Source organism: Phoca vitulina, unplaced genomic scaffold (assembly GCF_004348235.1).
Source record: "Phoca vitulina isolate PV1807 unplaced genomic scaffold, GSC_HSeal_1.0 scaffold2, whole genome shotgun sequence".
Taxonomy (NCBI): Eukaryota; Metazoa; Chordata; class Mammalia; order Carnivora; family Phocidae; genus Phoca; species Phoca vitulina.
Genome location: NW_022589705.1, coordinates 80,780,520 through 80,799,502, shown reverse-complemented (window position 1 = coordinate 80,799,502; position 18,983 = coordinate 80,780,520). Strand labels below are relative to the sequence as shown.

Below are 18,983 nucleotides of genomic sequence, written 5' to 3'. Positions count from 1 at the left end.
ACTGTGGCTGTCTGGATCAGGAAGTTTTAGCCAACCAACTACTTCAGTGGAAACGTGGTCACTGATGTTCTTCACCCCGAGAAGGCAACAGTACCTAAGGCAGAACTTTGGGGAAAACTAGCCAAAATGGACAAGACCACACCAGATGTCATCTTTATATCTGGAGTCAGAACCCCATGTTGGTGGTGGCACGGCAGCTGGCTTGGGCATGATTTACAATTCCTTGGATTATGAAAGAAAAATGAACCCAAAGACGGCCTTGCAAGACATGGTCTGCATGAGAAGAAAAAGACCTCAAGAAAACAGCGAGTGGGACATGAGAACAGAATGAAGAAAGTCAGGACACCACACAGGCCAAGGCTGGTGCAGGCCAAAAGGAGTAAAGATTCTGCAGTCACTTTATCTATGGTGATTGTGCAGACTTTTCATGAGAGGATTAATAAACTATGAACATTTGTAAAAAGAAAGAAAGAAAGAACTATTACTGCCACTCAGAATAGCAGAAGATAGTCTCTCATACAGCTCTTCCCTGCCAACCTCCCAGCCACCTTCACCCATACCAGAGACCTGCGGGGCAGTTGTTGGGACCCCAGCTCTGATGGGGAAGAGAGCGGACACCTGAGTTCTGGGGGGTTGCTGCCCCTGTATGCTCTCTCTTTGGCGCCCCCACCCTTCTCCACACTGCGCATATCACTACTCTCCTCTTTCTCTAGACGCTGCTTTTTACTTTAAGCATCCGGTCAACGAGTATCTGTTGAACACCTACCACAATGCCAGGTCTTGTATGTAGTAGTAGAGAAGCCCAGGGAATTGTCAGTGAATACTGGCTGAATGAACAAATGGGTCTGTGCTAAGAATGTGTGCACTGACGATGCCCAGATTCTCTCTCCATGAGGGGAGAGAACAGAACAGTCTCTCCCCTCATGGAGCTTCTATTCTGGCGGGGCCGGCACGTAGTAAAAAAGAGAATACATGAATAAACATAATTTTAGGAATGCTAAGCTCTGAGAAATAATAAAGCAAGGAAAGGGGGGAGAGAGGGATGGAGGGGAGGGGGTAATCTAGGACGGAGGTCAGGGAAGCCTGCTTCAGAAGTGACTTGAAAGGGGCGCCTGGGTGGCTCAGTCATTGAACGTCTGCCTTCGGCTCAGGTCATGATCCCAGGGCCCTGGGATCGAGCCCCACATTGGGCTCCCTGCTCAGTGGGAGGCCTGCTTCTTCCTCTCTCACTCCCCCTGCTTGTGTTCCCTCTCTCGCTGTGTCTCGCTCTGTCAAATAAATAAATAAAATCTTAAAAAAAAAAAAAAAAAAAGAAGTGACTTGAAGGCAAAGGCCTGAATGAAGTGAAGGGGTTCTAGGCGGAGGGAAGCCCAGGACCCTTTCCAAGGACACACTCATCTGCAGTCTGTGCCCTCAATGGCGGCCTTCCCTGGGGCTTTTCTCCTCTCTCTGTGCTCCCTCCCCGGAGTGCTATCTTCTACCCCTAGAAGCTCAATGACTACTTGCACACCTATGCCTCCCAGGCGTCCTCCTCCCGCCGGATATAATAATGGTAGCTAGCAAGCCAGTGCTGAGAATGTGCCAGGCCCTCCCACCAGTCCTGAGGTAGATACGAACCTTATCCTTCTCCTACAGATGAGAAAACAGGCACAAAGAGCCTAAGAAATTCACCCAAAGTCACACAGCGAGGGAATGGAGGAACTAGGATTTGACCACCTCCACCCTCAACTCACACATCCAACCTGAAATGCATCATCTTCCCCAGTCCCTAGCCTCTCCTCTTCCCTTGCACCCTGCCGCTGGCCTGTCACCTCCTTCCCGCTGCACCACACTGACTGAGGGAACTACAGGGGTGCCATGGTGGGGGGAGAAGTCAGTGGGGCCTGGGATCTGAGCCCCTCTGGTTTCCTTAAGCCCTAACCTGATCCCTGCCCTCCACCCCCATCCCACAGGCCTGGATGATTCCATTGAAGATCAAAGCTAGAGACAGAGGAAGGAGAAGCAGCCAGTTCCTCTCCCCCTGGGCATATCTATCACCCCTGGAAAAGTCAGCTGGGGTGGTGTATGTCCCTGGGACAAAGGACAGGCAGGGCTGGGGAAGATGGAGCTCCTTCTCCATACCCTACCCTGCCAGGATGCCTAAGATGGGGGTTGTGAGAGGGGCCTGCCCTGGGGACTGCGCTGCCAGGTTTTCTGCTTCCAAGTTCTTCCCGGCTCCCCCTCTCCTGCTGCTTCGGGGAAGTGCCCCCCCCAACCCTGCTGCCTTTCCAGATCCTTGAATAAATAATTCAGGTTTTGAAATCTTGCCAGGCCCACCCCTCCCGTGCTGGGAGGGCGCTATCGGGCTAACATGAGTGACGTCACCCAGCTCCTTATCCCAGCCCCAGCATCACGAGGACCTGCCCTGGCAGCACCTCACCTGCCCGGTCACCGTCAGTCCAGACCCTCTACCCTCTCCCTCTCACCCTGGGGCTCATTCACCACAGTCCCTGGGTATCTTCATGCCAGGACCTTACAACCCTCTTCACTTTGTTTTGTCTGCTCAGTACCTCAGCACTTGTGACAGGGTCATTGTGACCTGAAGTCCTATCATCTGGACACTCCATCTTCCCTTTCCCTTGCCACCGCCTCTGCCACCCTGGGATCCCTGAGCCCCATCACATCACAGTCACCCTGACACTGCTAGAGTTGCCCTGGGGGCTTCCCTTTCTATGGCAGCGTCCCATGGCCACCATCCCCCAAGATCCTGTCACCATGCTCATACTGTCACTGCCACCCACTTCCCTGCTCCCTCGTGCTGCTGTCACCATCACCTCCGGGCCCCATCATCTTGGCAGCCCCCGTCATCCTCACCGAGGACGCCCATTCAGCCTCATCACTCGGTCTCCGTCACCCGAATTCCGTCCGTCTCTGCCACCTGAGGGTCCCATCACCCCCACAGCCTTTCCGGGGCCCCTTTCTGCTTGCCCTTACACATTCCCCGAAACCTCCCTAAGACTTCTCCAAGGCTCTCCCACCGGCGCCCCCCGAAACCCCGGCCCGCAGAGGGCGCCGCGTCAAGGACAGCGCGGGCCGAGTGAGGAGGGGGCGGAGCCGCGGCCACGGTCGCTTTTTATGAATGGGGGAGCGGGCGGTGCGATGCCTCATTACTATGCCTCGCGACGCGCGCTGCGCCCCGGCGCGACGCACCCATTGGCCGGCCGGGCCGCTGACGTCACCGAACCGGGGGCCGGGGGCGGGGCGGGGCGGGGTGACTCACGCTGCTGCTCCCGCGGCCGCGGGGGCTTCTCGGGGTCCGCGCAAACCCTGCGCTGCCCGGACCCGAGCAGAGCCTCCCCGCGGCCCGGCCGCACCAGGTCCCGAGAGGTGAGTAGTGGGCCCCGCCGCAGGCACCAGGCATCCGGAAGGGCACGCAGGATGCTGGGGCGCGGGGCCGGCGGACAGGCTCCCAGCGGCCGGCAGAGGTCGGAGGTCGAGACCCGGAACCCAGAATCTGGGTAGGCAGGCGGGGACCCAGGGTCCGGGTGCTGACAGCCGTCAGCTGGGTGACCCCGCGTGGGGTGCTCTCTCCTCCAAGGCCCAAGGCCCTCTGAGATTGGTCCTCTGAGATTGGGCTGGCAGGAGTCATCTGAGGCAGGGACCCAGGTGTCCGAGCAGGAGGAGGTGGCTGACTTAGGGATCCAGACGTACGGGCAGGATGCGGAGTCAGGCCCAAGATCCAGGTGTCCAAGCAGAAGGAGGGGTCGGACTCAGAGATCCAGGCCTCCAGCAGAGGGTGTCTGTTCCAAAGACCCAGAGGTTCAGGCCGAAAGAGGGGTCTGGCGAGGACAGAAGTCTGGGCCCGTGTGTGCTGGGGTGGGGCAGAGTTCCTAGGTGGTGTTACCCTGGGAGTGCAGGGTGGGGGCTGGCGGGAGCTTCACGCGCATTCTCTGGGGGCGGAGCCTCAGGCTGGCAATACGGAGAATCGTGAGGGGTCTGGCAAGCCTCTGAAACTGAGCGTCATCTTCCCTGATGGGGAGGGAGCAGAGCTACCCTCAGTCTAGAGATGTGTTTCCCTTCCCCAGTCCTGGGCCTACCCGGCTTCTCATGGATCCTAGGGGCCCCCCATCCACTTATGGTAGTCCTTCATCTGGTTCTTCGCAGGTCACACACGTGGGAAAAAGAGCCCTGCGGGACCCAGAGAGTTGGAAGGGAGAGTGGAGAGACCCAGGACAGCTATAGGAAAATAGGCCCCTGCTGGTGTGGGGGTGTGGGGGGCAGGGTGAGACAAAGGTATCCTGGAAGGAGCCCTTGGGGCATGATTGGGGGACAAGGCACTGGGACCCAGCCAGGTATCAGGAGGAGACACTCAGAATGTATCCTGAGGGGCACCTCCTCCCATCCAGACCCCTTCACCCAGCACCCAGCCCTGCCAACTTCTCACAGGGCTTTTCTCCTACAGGTACCATGATGTGGGGTGCAGGCAGCCCCCTGGCTTGGCTCTCCGCTGGCTCAGGCAACGTGAATGTGAGCGGCGCGGGCTCAGCAGAAGGGCCTACAGGCCCAGCCGCACCACTGCCCTCACCCAGGGCCTGGGATGTGGTGCTGTGCATCTCAGGCACTCTGGTGAGCTGTGAGAACGCGCTGGTGGTGGCCATCATCGTGGGCACTCCCACCTTCCGTGCCCCCATGTTCCTGCTGGTGGGCAGCCTGGCTGTGGCCGACCTGCTGGCAGGCCTGGGCCTGGTCCTGCACTTTGCTGCTGTGTTCTGCATCGGCTCGGCGGAGATGAGCCTGGTGCTGGTTGGCGTGCTGGCCACGGCCTTTACTGCCAGTGTGGGCGGCCTACTGGCCATCACCGTCGATCGTTACCTGTCTCTGTACAACGCCCTCACCTACTATTCAGAGACAACGGTGACTCGGACCTATGTGATGCTGGCCCTAGTGTGGGGCGGCGCACTGGGCCTGGGGCTGCTGCCTGTGCTGGCCTGGAACTGCCTGGATGCCCGGGCCACATGCGGCGTGGTATATCCACTCTCCAAGAACCATCTGGTGGTCCTGGCCATTGCCTTCTTCATGGTGTTTGGCGTCATGTTGCAGCTCTATGCCCAGATCTGCCGCATCGTCTGCCGCCATGCCCAGCAGATTGCCCTCCAGCGGCATCTGCTGCCCGCCTCCCACTACGTGGCCACCCGAAAGGGCATTGCCACACTGGCCGTGGTGCTTGGCGCCTTTGCCGCCTGTTGGCTGCCCTTCACTGTCTACTGCCTGCTGGGGGATGCCCACTCCCCACCCCTCTACACCTATCTCACCCTGCTCCCTGCGACCTATAACTCCATGATCAACCCCATCATCTACGCCTTCCGCAACCAGGACGTGCAGAAGGTGCTGTGGGCCATTTGCTGTTGTTGCTCCTCTTCCAAGATCCCCTTCCGGTCCCGTTCCCCCAGTGATGTCTAGTCATACGCTGGTGACCCTTCAGCCCTGATCACTACAGAATTCCAGAATGTTAGGTCCTCCAGGGCTTTGTCCCAACCCCCCCAGCTCCACACCCCCCAAGACCCAGCTGGTTCTGGAGTTCTAGGACATTGGATATTTCACAGGATTCTGTCCAGATCCCTACAGGGCCCAGCTGGCTCCATGGTTCTAGAATGTTCAGGTGGCTGAGGTTCCACTCAGAAATGTCCCACAGCCCAGCTGGCTTGGAGTTCCAGAATGCTGCTGGGTGATTTACAGTGCCATTCCAAGTCCCTAATCTCCCCCTCCCCCTCGACCTTAATCATGTCACTGTACTTTTGGGTTTCTGAGCTAAAGAGTCAGAGAGATTAGTCACTCAGTTGCCTAGATAGGAGAAAGAAAGAAAAATGTATCTATATATATGTGCACATAGAAAAAGAGTATCTATTTATAATTTATTTATTTACTTATTTATTTATGGGAGGTAAGGGGAAGAGACTCACACCTTGAAATCCAGGCCATACCAGGGTACCCCCAGTCCCCACACCCCCATTGCTGACCTCAGTTCTTAGAGGGGGGAAAGGGAGAAAGAGAAACCACGTATTTTGTTATTATTTTTGCTTATTTTTTATCGAAGAGATCATAGAAACCAGAGCCTTCTCCCCGGGCTCGCCCCTCTCGGGTTTGCTGGGAGAACACACCAGCCTCTGGTTTTTTATTTTTTTAAGAAGCCATCACCTGAGCAACCGAGAATTCCTCTGCGCTGGGGGCCGGCTGCCCTCTGGTGGCCGTTTGGGGGAAACTGCAGCCCGGCCAGGCAGCCGGGACCAGACGCTGCTCCACCCCAACTCCACTCCAGCCTGGCATCCAGCGCCACAGCCAGGACCTGGGGGCCAGGCCCCACCCTGCGGTGCCCTAGAGGAAGCAGGGTGTGAGCCAACACCTGACCCCTCTGCCAACCGGGGTATGGCCTCCAGTGCGTCCCTATTCCGATCCCTGACCCCATCGCTCAATAAAAAAAAACGATTTTGTGATAAGTATGTTTCTGTCTCAATGTGTGGAGGGGGTGGAGGGGGCCTGATGTGGGGGGAGCCTGGAATGGGAGGGAATTAGGTCAGGCCTGGGAGCCTGTTGAGGGATCTGGGAAAGCTAGAGACCCAGGGTGGGGTGTGGCTGGCAGGCCAATCTAATGGGCCCCTCTGCTCAGACCCGGGCACTTCCAGGCAAGGACCCCAACTTTTTTTTTTAAGATTTTATTTATTTACTTGTCAGAGAGGGAGAGAGAGAGAGCACAACCAGGGTGAGCGGGAGGCAGAGGGAGAAGCAGGCTCCCCGCTGAGCAATGGGCCCTGATGTGGGACTCGATCCCAGGACCCTGGGATCATGACCCGAGCTGAAGGCAGACTCTTAACTGACTGAGCCACCCAGGCGTCCCAAGGACCCCACCTTATCCTGAGGACAGAAATCAGGGTGCTAGACCCTTCTCAGGTTGAGAATGTCCACGTGCGCTTTTGTCTGGAGCTTTGGCATGAAGTATATGCTCGAAGCATTTCCACTTCCTTAATAACAGCCCCTTCTAACTGTGGGTGTTTGCTGTGTGCCACAGACGCTACGTCGGGGGGCTGCATGCGTGACCTCGTTTAGGCTGCGTGAGCATCCCATGGCACAGATAGTACCTTCTCCATTTTATAGCTGGGAAAACTGAGGCCGAGGGAGGGTTAGTGACTGGCCCAAGGGAACATCCATTTCCACAACCTGTGCTCTATTAGCCAATGGCCTCTCCTCTCCTTCCTTCCCAAGTCTGGGGCTTAGGACATTCTGGTCCCTGATTTGTGTTGGGGTTCATTCTCAGAGCCAGAGGCCACATTTGGGAGCAGGTTGGATGGAGTATCGTCATTCTGAAGCTGGAAGAGCTTCTTTTCTATCCAAAGGTGAGTGATGGTAAGTGTGTGCATCTGAGGATGTAAGCGTGCAGGTCCCTGAGTGTGGGTGTTCTGGAACCAGAAGGAGTATGTTTACCAGGCAAGGGCAGGAGCAGGTTTGGAAGTGTGGCTAAAGAGGAAGCCGTTTCTTGACTAGCAAAGCCTCCCAGCCTCCCAAGCCTCCCAGGAAGGCAAAGCCTGGAGATGGGACCCTTAGAATACCCTTCCATTGTACAGACAGGGAGACTGAGGCCTGAAGAAGAACAGTCACTTGCTCAAGCCCACACAGCTGTGCCAGGCTAGGACTCCGGTCTTTCTCCATTTCCCTGGCTAGAGCTCTTTCACCTAGTGTTCAAGGCTCCTCCGCAACACTGGCCACAGGACTCCAAGGGGAAGTGGAGCTGCCAACCGCGGCTGGGTCAGAGCCGGTGGAAGGCAGACCTGGGCTGAGCTACACACAGCTCCAGTCCAAATACAAAGCAGGGTGTGGCCCACCAGGTCAGGTGGGGCCTTCTTTCCCCGCCTTCCTGGAAGGTCCCTGGAAAAAGACACCCACTCAGCAAGCACCTCCCCCATGCCAAGCTTTGGCCCAAATATTTCACACATCACCATGGCCCTTTGGGTGGTATTATTGTTCTCCCCATCTTACAGAGGAGGAAGTTGAGGCTCTGAGAGGCCCTCATTCATTCACTGCCATCCTTGTGGACGTAAATTTCATAGGGGAGACAGTAATAAAGAGACAAGTTTAAGATTTGGCAATGTCAGAGAGTTCAGAGTCCTGGGAGAGAAATAAAGTAGGGAAGGGGCACAGGGAGTACATGTAAGCCTTAAATGAGGGCTCCCAAGAAAGGCCTTACTGAAGGTGACAACTGATATGCCTAGAGTCACATAGTAAAGGGCTGAACTGGGATTTGAATTCAGATCCATTTGACTCCAAATCTGTTTCTATCCTGGGTAAGGGAGTGAGTTTCAAGAGCAACTCAGAAACAGCAAGCAAGGAAACCCCGGGCAGGGAGCCCTGTTCCCAGGCTAGGGAGAAGTTGGGGGTCTCCAAGCTACCCACAGATCTCTGGGAGGGGCGGTGTGAAGAAGGGCCTCCTTGCTGCCTCACCCATGTTCCCAAGGAGCACTAGGGGGAACCAGAAGGAGAGGGTCCAGGTGCCCATACTATTCTGGGCAGGCTTGGCCCTTGGCCTCCCCATCCCAGCTTCCGGCTCCAGAGCTCAGCAGAGCCTAATGCTTTTTGTCTGGGAGGGCCTGTGGTAGGCCTCCATGCTGCGGGCCCTCCTCTTTTTGCCTGGGTGTGGTAGTATGGTGGATCTGAGGCGTTTCTGGGAGCCCGCATCTAGGGTCTCTCTGCCTTAGGTCCTGGGCCCAACCTGAGGGAGATCTCAATCTGTTCCTCAGGTTGAAGCCTATGTGTGTGGTGGGGTTGGCTGGCTTCTCCTTCCTCCAGGGATTCTGTAGATACAGCTCAGGTCCTCCCTGCACCCCTACCCTGTGCTTCCTCCAGGAAGCCTCCCTGGCTAAGTCTTCCCATGGCCATGAAGATGTGGTTCATACAACACAGCTTGCTCTACTTCTCGAGTAAATATTATAGAGAAGTCTTGCCCTTAGGGGCCCCTGAAGGCAAGGCTGTGTGTCCCCCTCCAACTGAGGGTCCCCGAGAGAAGGAACATGCCTGCCCTCTCAAACTGAAGACCTCTATGTCTCTTTCCGCCTCAGATTCATCTGGTACTCAGCCCGGAGCTACTCAGCACTGCATGCCTGGTGCGTGTGTGTGTGTGTGTGTGTGTGTGTATTTTGGGGTGGGGGGTGTCCAAGCCCCTGACACTTTTCCAACCCCACACCTGATCCCACCAGCTACAGAGGCTTGGGAGGTGAGCTGGGCAGTGGCTCGGGGGAGGCAAGGGCAGGGGCCCAGAGCCCTGCCTTCCTGCCTGGGTAGGCTCTAGGGCCCATCTTTCTTTCCCTTCTTCCCAGGTCCTGTGTGGGGGAGGGGAGGAGCCCCAAGTGCTGAGCCCCCGCTGGGGCCATGACCGCCTCTCCCTGCAATAAGTGAGGAGACAGCAGCTATTAATATAAGATGAGTTCACGGGCTCACAGCTTCCGCAGGCTGGAAAACAGGCTCCCGGGGCTGGGGGCTGCGGCAAGTCTGGTCGTCTGTCAGATTCTCTCCTGGAGCCCGGAGCCCGCCAGCCCCACATTCCCCAGCTCCTGACACGCTGAGACCTGTATGCGTGTGGACCTATGGGTACACACACATGGGCACACGCAGGCCGTTCAGAGAACACACACACAAGCACATACATCCAGACCCGGGTGTATCTGCACACTGGTACACACACAGATATCATCGCACACTTGTTAACAGACCACGTCAACTTCATGTGCACGTTTGCACGCAGAAGCACATTCATCAGTGTGTGTACACACGCTTGCACACACGAGTATGCACACACAGACTTACCCTTGTATACGTGTGTTCACATGGGTCCAGACAGGCTTGCATACCCAGACCCATTTGCACACCATCGCACACCCACATGTATACAGACACAAAACCGCACACGTATGTACAGAGGCTACCCGGTCAGGTACACACCTTTGCATATAGGACCACGTTCAAGGACAGGAATGCATGTATATATGCCCCTTTGCACGCACAGTCACGCAGGCTCCCCGCTGCTATCAGTGCTCAGCAGTCAGGAATTCACAGGCAGACCCTCGGTTTCCAGCCACCAGGCTGGCTCAGCCTCCCCTCCTGTCTCTCCCCTCCCCCACCCCCATGACAGGCAGCAAGTGCTCCTGCCAACCTCAGCGCCTGCCTTCAGTTTCCCGACCCCCAGGGGTCCCCAGATCCCTGATTAACCCCCTCGCTAATTGGCCACCAGCCCCTTGACTTTGCTGCAGGCCTTCTCGGGAGCTGGGAGCGAGAGGCTGCAAATTGGCCAAGCAGGATGGGTCTGGGGAATAGAGTGCGGGGGTGGGGTGGGGGTGCTGTAAGCCCCGTGCCTGGCTGGAGCCAGCAGTGCAGGCCCGATGCCAGGGCTTAGGGGAACACTGACATCACAGTCTCTGCTGAGGGCACCCCTATGATTCGTGTGTACACAGTCACGTGAAGCCTTCCCTGCACACACACTTACACACACTCACCAGTCATGTGCATGGACATGATTCACTCCACTTTTTTACACAAATGCATGTGAACATCTGCACGTACCCAAGTACATCCGTGAACAAACCCAGTACATGTACATCTGACATGTACATATTTTACCCGCTAGATACACAGGAACCACTTATACGCGTACATCCAAACACACCTCGTCTGAACACACGAATGCAGTCATAGGCATACAGGCTTGCAAGCACGCACACTTACGTGTTACCCAGACCTCTGAATATGTGCCTCAGTGTACTTGTAGGCATATATGAACATGCATCTACATGTGAGTGCGCACCCGTGGAGTCCAGGCACACATGCACACGCCACTCACGTGTGTGGTAACTTGATGAACAAGCTACGGGTGGCCACCGAGCAGGGAGAACCCTCCTTAGCCCGCCTCCGGTTCTGCAGAGGAAGCGCAAGGTGTGCGCAGGCTGCTGGTCAGGGTGGGGAGTGGTGGAACCCACCAGGGTGCAAGTGGCCGTTTCCCAGCCTCCTGGGACCTCCGCTGGGTTCCCCTCAGCCTTCAGGGCTCCAGACAGAGGGGCAGAGCTTCTGGGGCGTCTGGCTGGCTCAGTCAGTGGAGCATGAGACTCTTGATCTCGGGGTTGTGAGTTCAAGCCCCATGTTGGGTATAGAGATTACTAAACAAAACAAAAACCTTTAAAAAAAAAAAAAGGAGGGGCGGAGCTTCTGGCTTTAGTCTCTGTTGTTCCTGTCTCCTTGGCTCTGGGCCTGAGCCCACAGGGAGAGTTCTACTCTCTTGTAGGCAGCTTGGGGCCCACAAGAAGAGGATTTCTAAGTCCATCCCTGCTGCCAACTTGCTGTGTGACTTTGCGTAAGTTGCTGTGCCTCTCTGTGCCTCATTTCCTCAGCTGTAAAACAGCACTAAAAAGCTTTGGTTGGTAATCCTCCCAGCACTGGCCTGAAGCATGCATGGGGTCGTGTTTATGGATGTGCTTTACTCAGGCACATTACGTTTGGGAGAGGTGTTATTTCCCAAGACGGTGCGACTCCAGGGTGGAGGGGTCACGTACATCATGGTCAACTTAACTCTTCATTGAATAGGTGAGGAAGCTGAAGCCCAGAGAGGGAGCAGCAACGTGGGAGCTGGAAGACCTGACCTCTGACCTCTTGGCCCGGAAGTCGGCTTCTCTTTAAATACGTATACAGTGGGAGCAGGTGCGTGCACAGTTGCCGAGGTAAAGGCGGGGTGGCTGCCTGCTGAGGGGGAGCGGAGCTATGCAGGCCTCCCGCCACCACTGTGCTGAGGATTCTACCGCCAGAGGTTCCTTTGGGTGTGAGAGCCTTTTTTTTTCCTTTTTTTTTTGTCCTCCAGCTTCAGACCTCCCTCTAGACACCCTCATCTCCTGGGGCAGAGGGACTATGAGGAGCACCTGAAACTGCTCCCAGCCTCGCTACGAAGGGAGCTAGCGGACAACCACCCCAGAGGCGAACTCACAGGAAACGGTGCCAGGTTGCCCTGGTCCCTGGGCGGCCAGGAGGGGGCAGTGAGGAGCTGGCGGCGGCAGCGCGAAGGCGGGGGGCCGGCGAGGACCGAGTGAGGCTCGCCTGCGATGATGTGTTCCTGTAACTGTGTGCCGGTCTGTGTCCTTGTTTGCACAAGGGCAGGGCTCCGTGTACGGAGTGTGCACGTGTCCCTGGGCCCGGGATCCCGTGTGTGCCCGCTCACGTGTTAGGTGTCGCCTTGTGTGTGTCTCCGGGTCTTTGTGGCTGAACGTGCGCGCCGTGCCCTGAGCACCGTGTGTCTGGGGGAAGCCCCAGCCCGCACGTGGGAAGCCCACTTTGTTCCCAGGCAGCTCAGGGTGCGAGGTCCTTCCAACTTCAGGGTCCAGGACAGTCGGGCCCTCAGGCCGGCCCGCTTGATTTCAAAGCGGGAGCACGAATAACGGTGCCCCGTGAAAGTGGGCGCCAGAGGGTGGGGTAGAGCAGGACGGGAAAGCGTAACGCGCCCCCTCGGACACCGAACCCCGTGGTTCCGGACCGGAGAGAACCCGAAAGCCGTTGAGGCTGCATGGCGGACAGCACGATCTCGGGCTTGAGGGAGACCGGGGTCTGAGGTGTGGCTCTGCTCCCGGCCAGCTGCACGGTCTGCGGCGACCCAACCTCCGAACTTGTTTTTCTCACGTGCACAATGACACCCTTCCCTCCTAGGGCCGAAATGGAGCGCGTGCAGTCCTGGGCAGGTAGCAGGCACTCAGCACATGCTCATTCTTCTCAGGATTAGCCCTGAGAGGTGCAGCGCGGGGTCACAGCTCCCAAGCGGAGGAGCCGGAATTTAAGCCGCGGCCGCCTGCTTCCCAGAACCACATTCCTCCCCTCCACTTCCCCAGCAAGGGCGGCTCCCGACACCACCATTTTGTCTTCTCCCAGGGCGGGCGTCTGGCTGCCTGTCAGTCACCGGCCTCGGGAAGCCAAGTGCTGACTAAACACAGGCCTGAGCCGGAGGGTGGAGCGAGGGGCTCCGGCGGGGCGAGCCGGCTCCCGCGCCCCCTCCCCTGCACCCCCACCTCCAGCGATGAGCTCAGCGCGCCTGGCGCAGCAGTTGCTGACAATTCAAAACTTCTGCCCCCTCTCCTGGGACGCCAGTGGGTGCCTCTCTCTCCCCGAACAGCAGGCGTGACCAGCGGAGTCACCAACCTTGCTCCCCGCCCCTCTCCCGGGGCCACCCCACTGCGTCCGCTGGGCCCGGAACTGGAACTGGGTGTCTGCCCATAAATTACCCCCAGGGACAGTCACCCGCAGCAGCTGTGCTCGGAACAACCGTTGCTTCCTGGGTAGGTCATTTTTTTGGGTCAGAATAGAAACCCAGCCCCTTCGCCTTCCCAGGCAGGAGAGGGGGTGTACAGCAGCCTGAACTTTTTATCCGATTCCACTGAAAATCATTCTATTTAAGGTAAGTTGCTTGGGTCTGAGAGGCAGACAAGATGCCAGCCAGATGTTGGGAGGCAACATCAGCATTCTGCCAGTGCTGCTCTTCCGCCTGATGGAGGGCCTGGGGACCTGGGCTTCTAAGTCCCCCAACTTGGGTCTCCTCCTAAACCAAAGTGGTTTCCGGCCTTCACCTCCACCTCCCACGCAGGATGCACCATCCAGACCCCGAGGCCTCCTGCTCCTCGAGCCTGCCCACGCCAGCCCTCCCTCCAGAGCTCAGGCCGCCACCTGCGGCTATCGATGTTGTCCCCTTCCACTTTGTTGCGTGCGCGCGCGCACACGCGCACACACACACACACACACACACACCAGAGGTGGCTGAGTAGCTACAAAGATTTATCAAATTATTTAAAATGTTGGCATTTACATATTTGCATGTATAATATAAAATCGTTACATGGAATCCTCAGGTCATGGGGTGCTGACGTGGTCCACACATGAGCCTGGCAGGGAAACAAAGGAGACCAGGCTTGGAGCCACAGGGCTTTAAAAAACTGGACGTCCTCCTAAGGGCCTAAGAGGAGCAGGGCGAAGAGGAAGGGGTCACCTCAGGGGTTTGGTTTAACCCCACCCTCCCAGATCTCTAACGGAATCTCCTTTCCCACCCTCAGGGGAGAAGGACCCACTTCCAGACTGTATCCCTACTACATAGATGCCCACTCCCTAAAATTGATGTGGCAAACACACCCAAGAATCCACTGGAATAGGTCCTTATAAATATATTTATATCAGAGAAAACAAGGCACTTTGGGAGCATTACAGCTGACTCTCCTACATGTACATCATTCTAGACAGAAAGTAAAAATTGGTTAGTTTCTCAAGTGAGTTAACTCAGTCAAGTTAATACAATAACAGAATTGTTCCCTAGCCCTCACTGAGGCACAGAATGAGGCATATCTCCTAGTGACACCTGGTCCCAGGTCTGCTGGACCCCAGCAGAGCTCAAAGCCTGATGCCCCCAGGAGGCCTGACATCTCTCCTGAGCAAAAGCCCCTCGCCCTGGGGCGCTGGCCCCCTCCCCAGGCCCCGAGGTCAGGTGAGGGGGGCTGCGGAGGGAGGCAGGCGAGAGCAAAGCTGGGACACGGTGGGAATGCTTAAGCAGGGTCACCAAAGCCACAGAGACCTCAATCTGTCCAAGCTGGCGCTGCAGAGCCGGAGGACCGGCGCCACGGGAAGAGATTTCACATTAGCCCTGACAACACCACCTCGGCTCTGCGGTGACATTGGCCAGGGTCGTTTCTGAGGGCGCTTGAGCTTCCGCTGGAGGCGAGCTGGAGCTTGGGCCAGCTGCTCTGACTCCAAGGGATGGCAGAGCCTGCGTCCCCCCTGCGGCTGCTCCTTTGGAATGTAGTCCTCACAAGCAGGGTGAAGCCGCAAGTCACTTCTGACATGCCGACTGGAAGCTGGGTCCCTGGGCCACAGGAATGGGGGCAGGTCCCCTGGGCTGGGCAGACTAGGGAAGGGAGGTGGCTCCTTGGCTTCAGCGCTTAAGAGTCCTTATGAGCCACTGTCCCACACTCTCACCAACCTCGGCCCAGTTTAAATCATTAAACTTTGCATTCTACAATTACAGGATTCCAAAGACACACAATTACCTGCAAAGGGTCCTTTATCATCTTAAAGGGCTCTGGGTTTAAAGAAGTGGGGTTTTTTGTTGTTGTTGTTTTATGTGGGTTTTTTGTTTTTGTTTTTGTTTTTGGTGCGCATACGCATAAATAGAGCCCAGAGGGCCTCTGGGCTGACTGGGTCCCCAGCCCCCCCGAGCCGAGGAGGTTTCTCCTCGGCTTCGCAAGGCCGGCTGCTACAAAGCGCAGAGCTTGGCTGCATGGATTTTAATGAGGGCGCCAGGCAGAGCGGTGCTGTTGCTCTCCGGGACTTGCAGATCATTACCGAACCAGCTGTAGGATGAGAACACAGCACATCGAAACCCTAGGAGGTCACTGAGCTAATGATCTAATCCTACCTTCCGCAGGCAGTGCCCCCCCCCCTTCTGCCCCCAGCCCTTTCCAGGGCGGACTGTGTCCATTCCAGAAGCCAGGCCAACACCGCCCCCTTCAAGGTCAGAGCAGAATGATAGCAAGTGGTGCTCGCTCCCCCTTTTCCGGAAAGGAGGGGGATGGGGGTAATTTAGTCAAAACCATTAGGCCCAAACCCTGGCCTGGCCAGGCCCCAGGACTTCTATTTGGGAGAACCACTGCCCTCCACCTGCCTCTCCAGCCACTGCTGGGCTGCAGCCAGGGACACCTTCAACAGCCATTTTAGGGTTCTAAGGAAAGCACCTTCAGCTTCCAAAGTGCAAGGCGGGAAGCAAGGTGGGGGCACACACCGCTTGGTATGCTCAGCACTGGAGCATGGTGCCAGCCCTGTGCCACAGACACCTGACTGGGGAGGGGGAGGAGGGAAATTCTGCAGCGGCCCCAGCAGGAGGGCATGCTGGCCCCTAGAGGCTCAGTCCCCACGCCAGAGTTCAAGGAAAGAAGGCAGAGGGGGAGCATCCAGCCAGGGCACAGCGGTAGTACCCATGATTACACACTCTCCTCAAGCCGGAGGGGTTTATGAGGGCTTTGGCAATTACTACAACCATTTGCTGTGCTGGGTAGAGACAGATCCTGTTTCTCTTTGTTTCAGGGCTCTGAAAGCTGGAGAAGCCAGGAGAAGCCGGTTTCAGCATAAGAGGCTACACAATAGTTAGGGCAGAAGAGAAGAAACCTCACTGTTGGCCAAAGCTGACCAGTTTTTTTCTGAATAATAGCACCTGTGTATTAGCTCTGGGAACAGGGGGAGTGAGGGAGGGAACATCACTGCACACAGTGAGGAAGGAGCTGGAAACAAGACCCAGAGCCCCTCTGCCTTTCAGCCCTCCTCACGGCTGCCAGGCCCCCCTAGGCAGCTACCTGAGGCAGCCACCAGCCTGAGGGACTGAAGTTTCTACAGTTGGCAGAATCTATGCTTAAATTGGGGAAATAAAAGGGGGACGAGTTGCAGAGGAATTGAAAACAGCACCTGTCAAAGCTGCGTACCCCCTTCCTTCTCTCACTACCTCTGGTCCCCCAGGAGGGCAGCTCCCAAGGCCATGTGGTTCAGTGGTGACAGTAAAGGGGGAGCAGAGAATTGTAAGACAGGCTATAAGGGTCTGAGCAGCACAGACAGGCCTGGCACTGGCTCTGAGCCCTCCTACTGGGACTCCCACCTATGGTGAGGTCTGGAGCAGCACAGAGCCAAGACTGTTCTGCCTCGTCTCCAGCAAGTGCCCACTATTTGGTCCCAGAAGGCAGAGGTGACTTGGAATCAGGAATTCTGGGCTCTAGAGTTGTCACCATCCAATGTGTGACCCGGAGCAAGTCATTTCCCATTTCTAGATTTCAGCATCATTAGGAGCATAAGATCCAAGGAGTTCCACCATTCTTCCAGTTCTGCAGTTCCAAGTCTCTAAGCTTGGCTGCTGACAGTCGGCAGAGGTCCAGATCCCTGCGTGTCAGGGCTAGTTTGGTCATGGCTATTAGAGGTCTGAATTGGGCTGTGGTGCCTAGAGCACCTGGTAGTGAGGGAGGGGCATTTAAAGGACACTTGAACACCTAGAGAGGGAGACTGGGAAGGAGGCAACAACTTCAGCCTTCAGAAAGGCACCATTTCTGGGCAGAGGGGGAGACACTCTTTAGGGCCTGATGGCTCCTAGAATAAAGGGCATCCAGACATAGAGATGGCTTAGCAAAAGGAAGCTCCCCCTGCTGACCAGGGCAGAAAAGTGTGGCAGTCTGGCTGCTAGGGCATGTGGCCTGCTCAGCCCTCTCAGTGCATGGGAAAGGGGCTGGCCGTGCCCCTGCAGGCTTTAGGACCAGAAGATGGCTGGCATTATTTGAAGGGTAAGGATTTTGGAAGGAGACCACAGTTGAAGATGGCTCCCAGGGGAAGGTACCAACTCCAATCTAAACCTAATCAAAGGGATCTGCTTGGGAGTTTTTCCTTCTCTTCAATATGCAACAGTCACTTGAAGGGAAGAGGGAACATCTCAGCTACTGAATCTCAGGAGCCCATGGGGCCTGTCCATGGGGAGATGGGAAAATATATGTTGATTTAGAGGAAGCACTTGGATATATCTTTGGTTGCTTCAGGGAAGACTTTGGCCCCTTGAAATTCTTTTTTCCTCCCTTTTCCCCCATTAGACTGTTCGGATATGCATCAAAGAAGGCAGCAGGAGGGAAGAAAAAGGAGGTGGGCAGCAGGCAGAAAAGAGTTAATCCGACCAGTCGTCCTCATCAAACTCAGAGGAATCATCCTCCGAGTCGCTATACTCCACGGCAATCCGACGGGACAAGATGGTGGCTACGTCGTTGCCCACAACATCACGCTTCTCTTGTTCCTGCTGCTCCTCAACCCTGCGCAGCTGAAAACCTGATATAAGAGAGAGAGAGAGAGAGAGAGAAGGGTTTAGAAGGCGAGTCAATCTCAAAAGGTCTCAGGATCCACACAGGACCGAGGAAGGGGGAGTGGCCAGGGGTGGACGGAGTCAGGGAAAGGCGGTGGGGGGAAGAAGGATCCTCTGAGAAAGCAAAGAGGGAAAGGGGGAAGCAAGAAAAGAAGGAAGGATGAGGCTTTATCCAATTCTGGCCCCGGTGCTGTAGGCGTGTTGGAAAGGAAGCCTGTCATTCTTTCCTTTTCCACATATCAGGCTGGTGAGGATGGTACTTCTCACTGAGGCTCTAGGTGGGGAGGGGTCACCGAATCGTACCCACTGGGCACTCAGTCTGCCCAGTTCATTGATTATCGCTGAGCTCAGCTGCCCCAACTCATCTCCCCCAGACAATCCTTTAGTTCCAGAAGGCTCACAAACAGAAGAAACCACTCTAACCCACTGGGACCAGACCTGACCTCTGACAGAAAAGAGAATAAATGTTCCACAAGGGTGAGGTGATGAGGGAGGGCAGGAAGGTGGGAAAGAAGGGAGGGAAGGGGAATAGGAGAAAAAGGGGAGGATGGGATGAGAAAGGGGAAAGAGAAAAGGGAGGAAGGATATGAAAGGCACAAAAGTAGAGGACAGGACATGACTGAGTGTGGCCAGAGAAGTACCTTCTAGGGTAGTGATGCTTGGTTTTCTCTGGGGCACAAAATGAATGCAAACACAGGCAAAACATTTCTTGTCAAGGAGTTCAAAGACCCAAGTTAAGAATCCCTTACTTTACTTTACTTACTTATTTAAAGTAATCTCCACACCCAAGGTGGGGCTCGAACTCACAACCCCAAGATCAAGAGTCGCCTGCTCTTCTGACAGCCATCCAAGGCCCCAAGAATCCTTTACTTTAAACTAAGGTGGAAAGAAATCTACCACTCCATATTTTTAGAGTGAAGCCTTTCTTCAGGCTGATCTGAGGCCTGAGGTCCCACCCAATCTCTCCCCACCCAATGAAAGCTATCCCCTAGGAAGGGCACAGAACCCCTAGCCCACCCTCCAACCAGTCATCCGGCTGCAGAAAGACAAGGCCTCATGGTCCAGGACCCAGCAC

At 56.1% G+C, this 18,983-nt stretch overlaps 2 protein-coding genes across 4 annotated transcripts in view; one reads left to right on the top strand and one right to left on the bottom strand.

Moving 5' to 3' along the window:
- Nucleotides 1-3,262: 3,262 nt before the first annotated feature.
- GPR3 (G protein-coupled receptor 3) lies at nucleotides 3,263-6,442 on the top strand. The gene is made up of 2 exons (XM_032417778.1): nucleotides 3,263-3,366; nucleotides 4,442-6,442. The coding sequence occupies exon 2, from the start codon at nucleotides 4,447-4,449 to the stop codon at nucleotides 5,437-5,439; it is 993 nt and encodes a 330-aa protein (XP_032273669.1). The 5' UTR covers nucleotides 3,263-3,366; nucleotides 4,442-4,446; the 3' UTR covers nucleotides 5,440-6,442.
- An 8,721-nt stretch (nucleotides 6,443-15,163) lies between these two features.
- WASF2 (WASP family member 2) overlaps nucleotides 15,164-18,983 on the bottom strand; it is a 74,011-nt gene continuing 70,191 nt past the window's right edge. For all 3 annotated transcript variants that reach the window (XM_032390334.1, XM_032390353.1, XM_032390345.1), the window contains exon 9: nucleotides 15,164-17,874. In XM_032390334.1, the coding sequence (XP_032246225.1) occupies nucleotides 17,717-17,874 (158 nt within the window). In that variant the 3' untranslated portion in view covers nucleotides 15,164-17,716. The remainder of the gene's footprint in view (nucleotides 17,875-18,983) is intronic.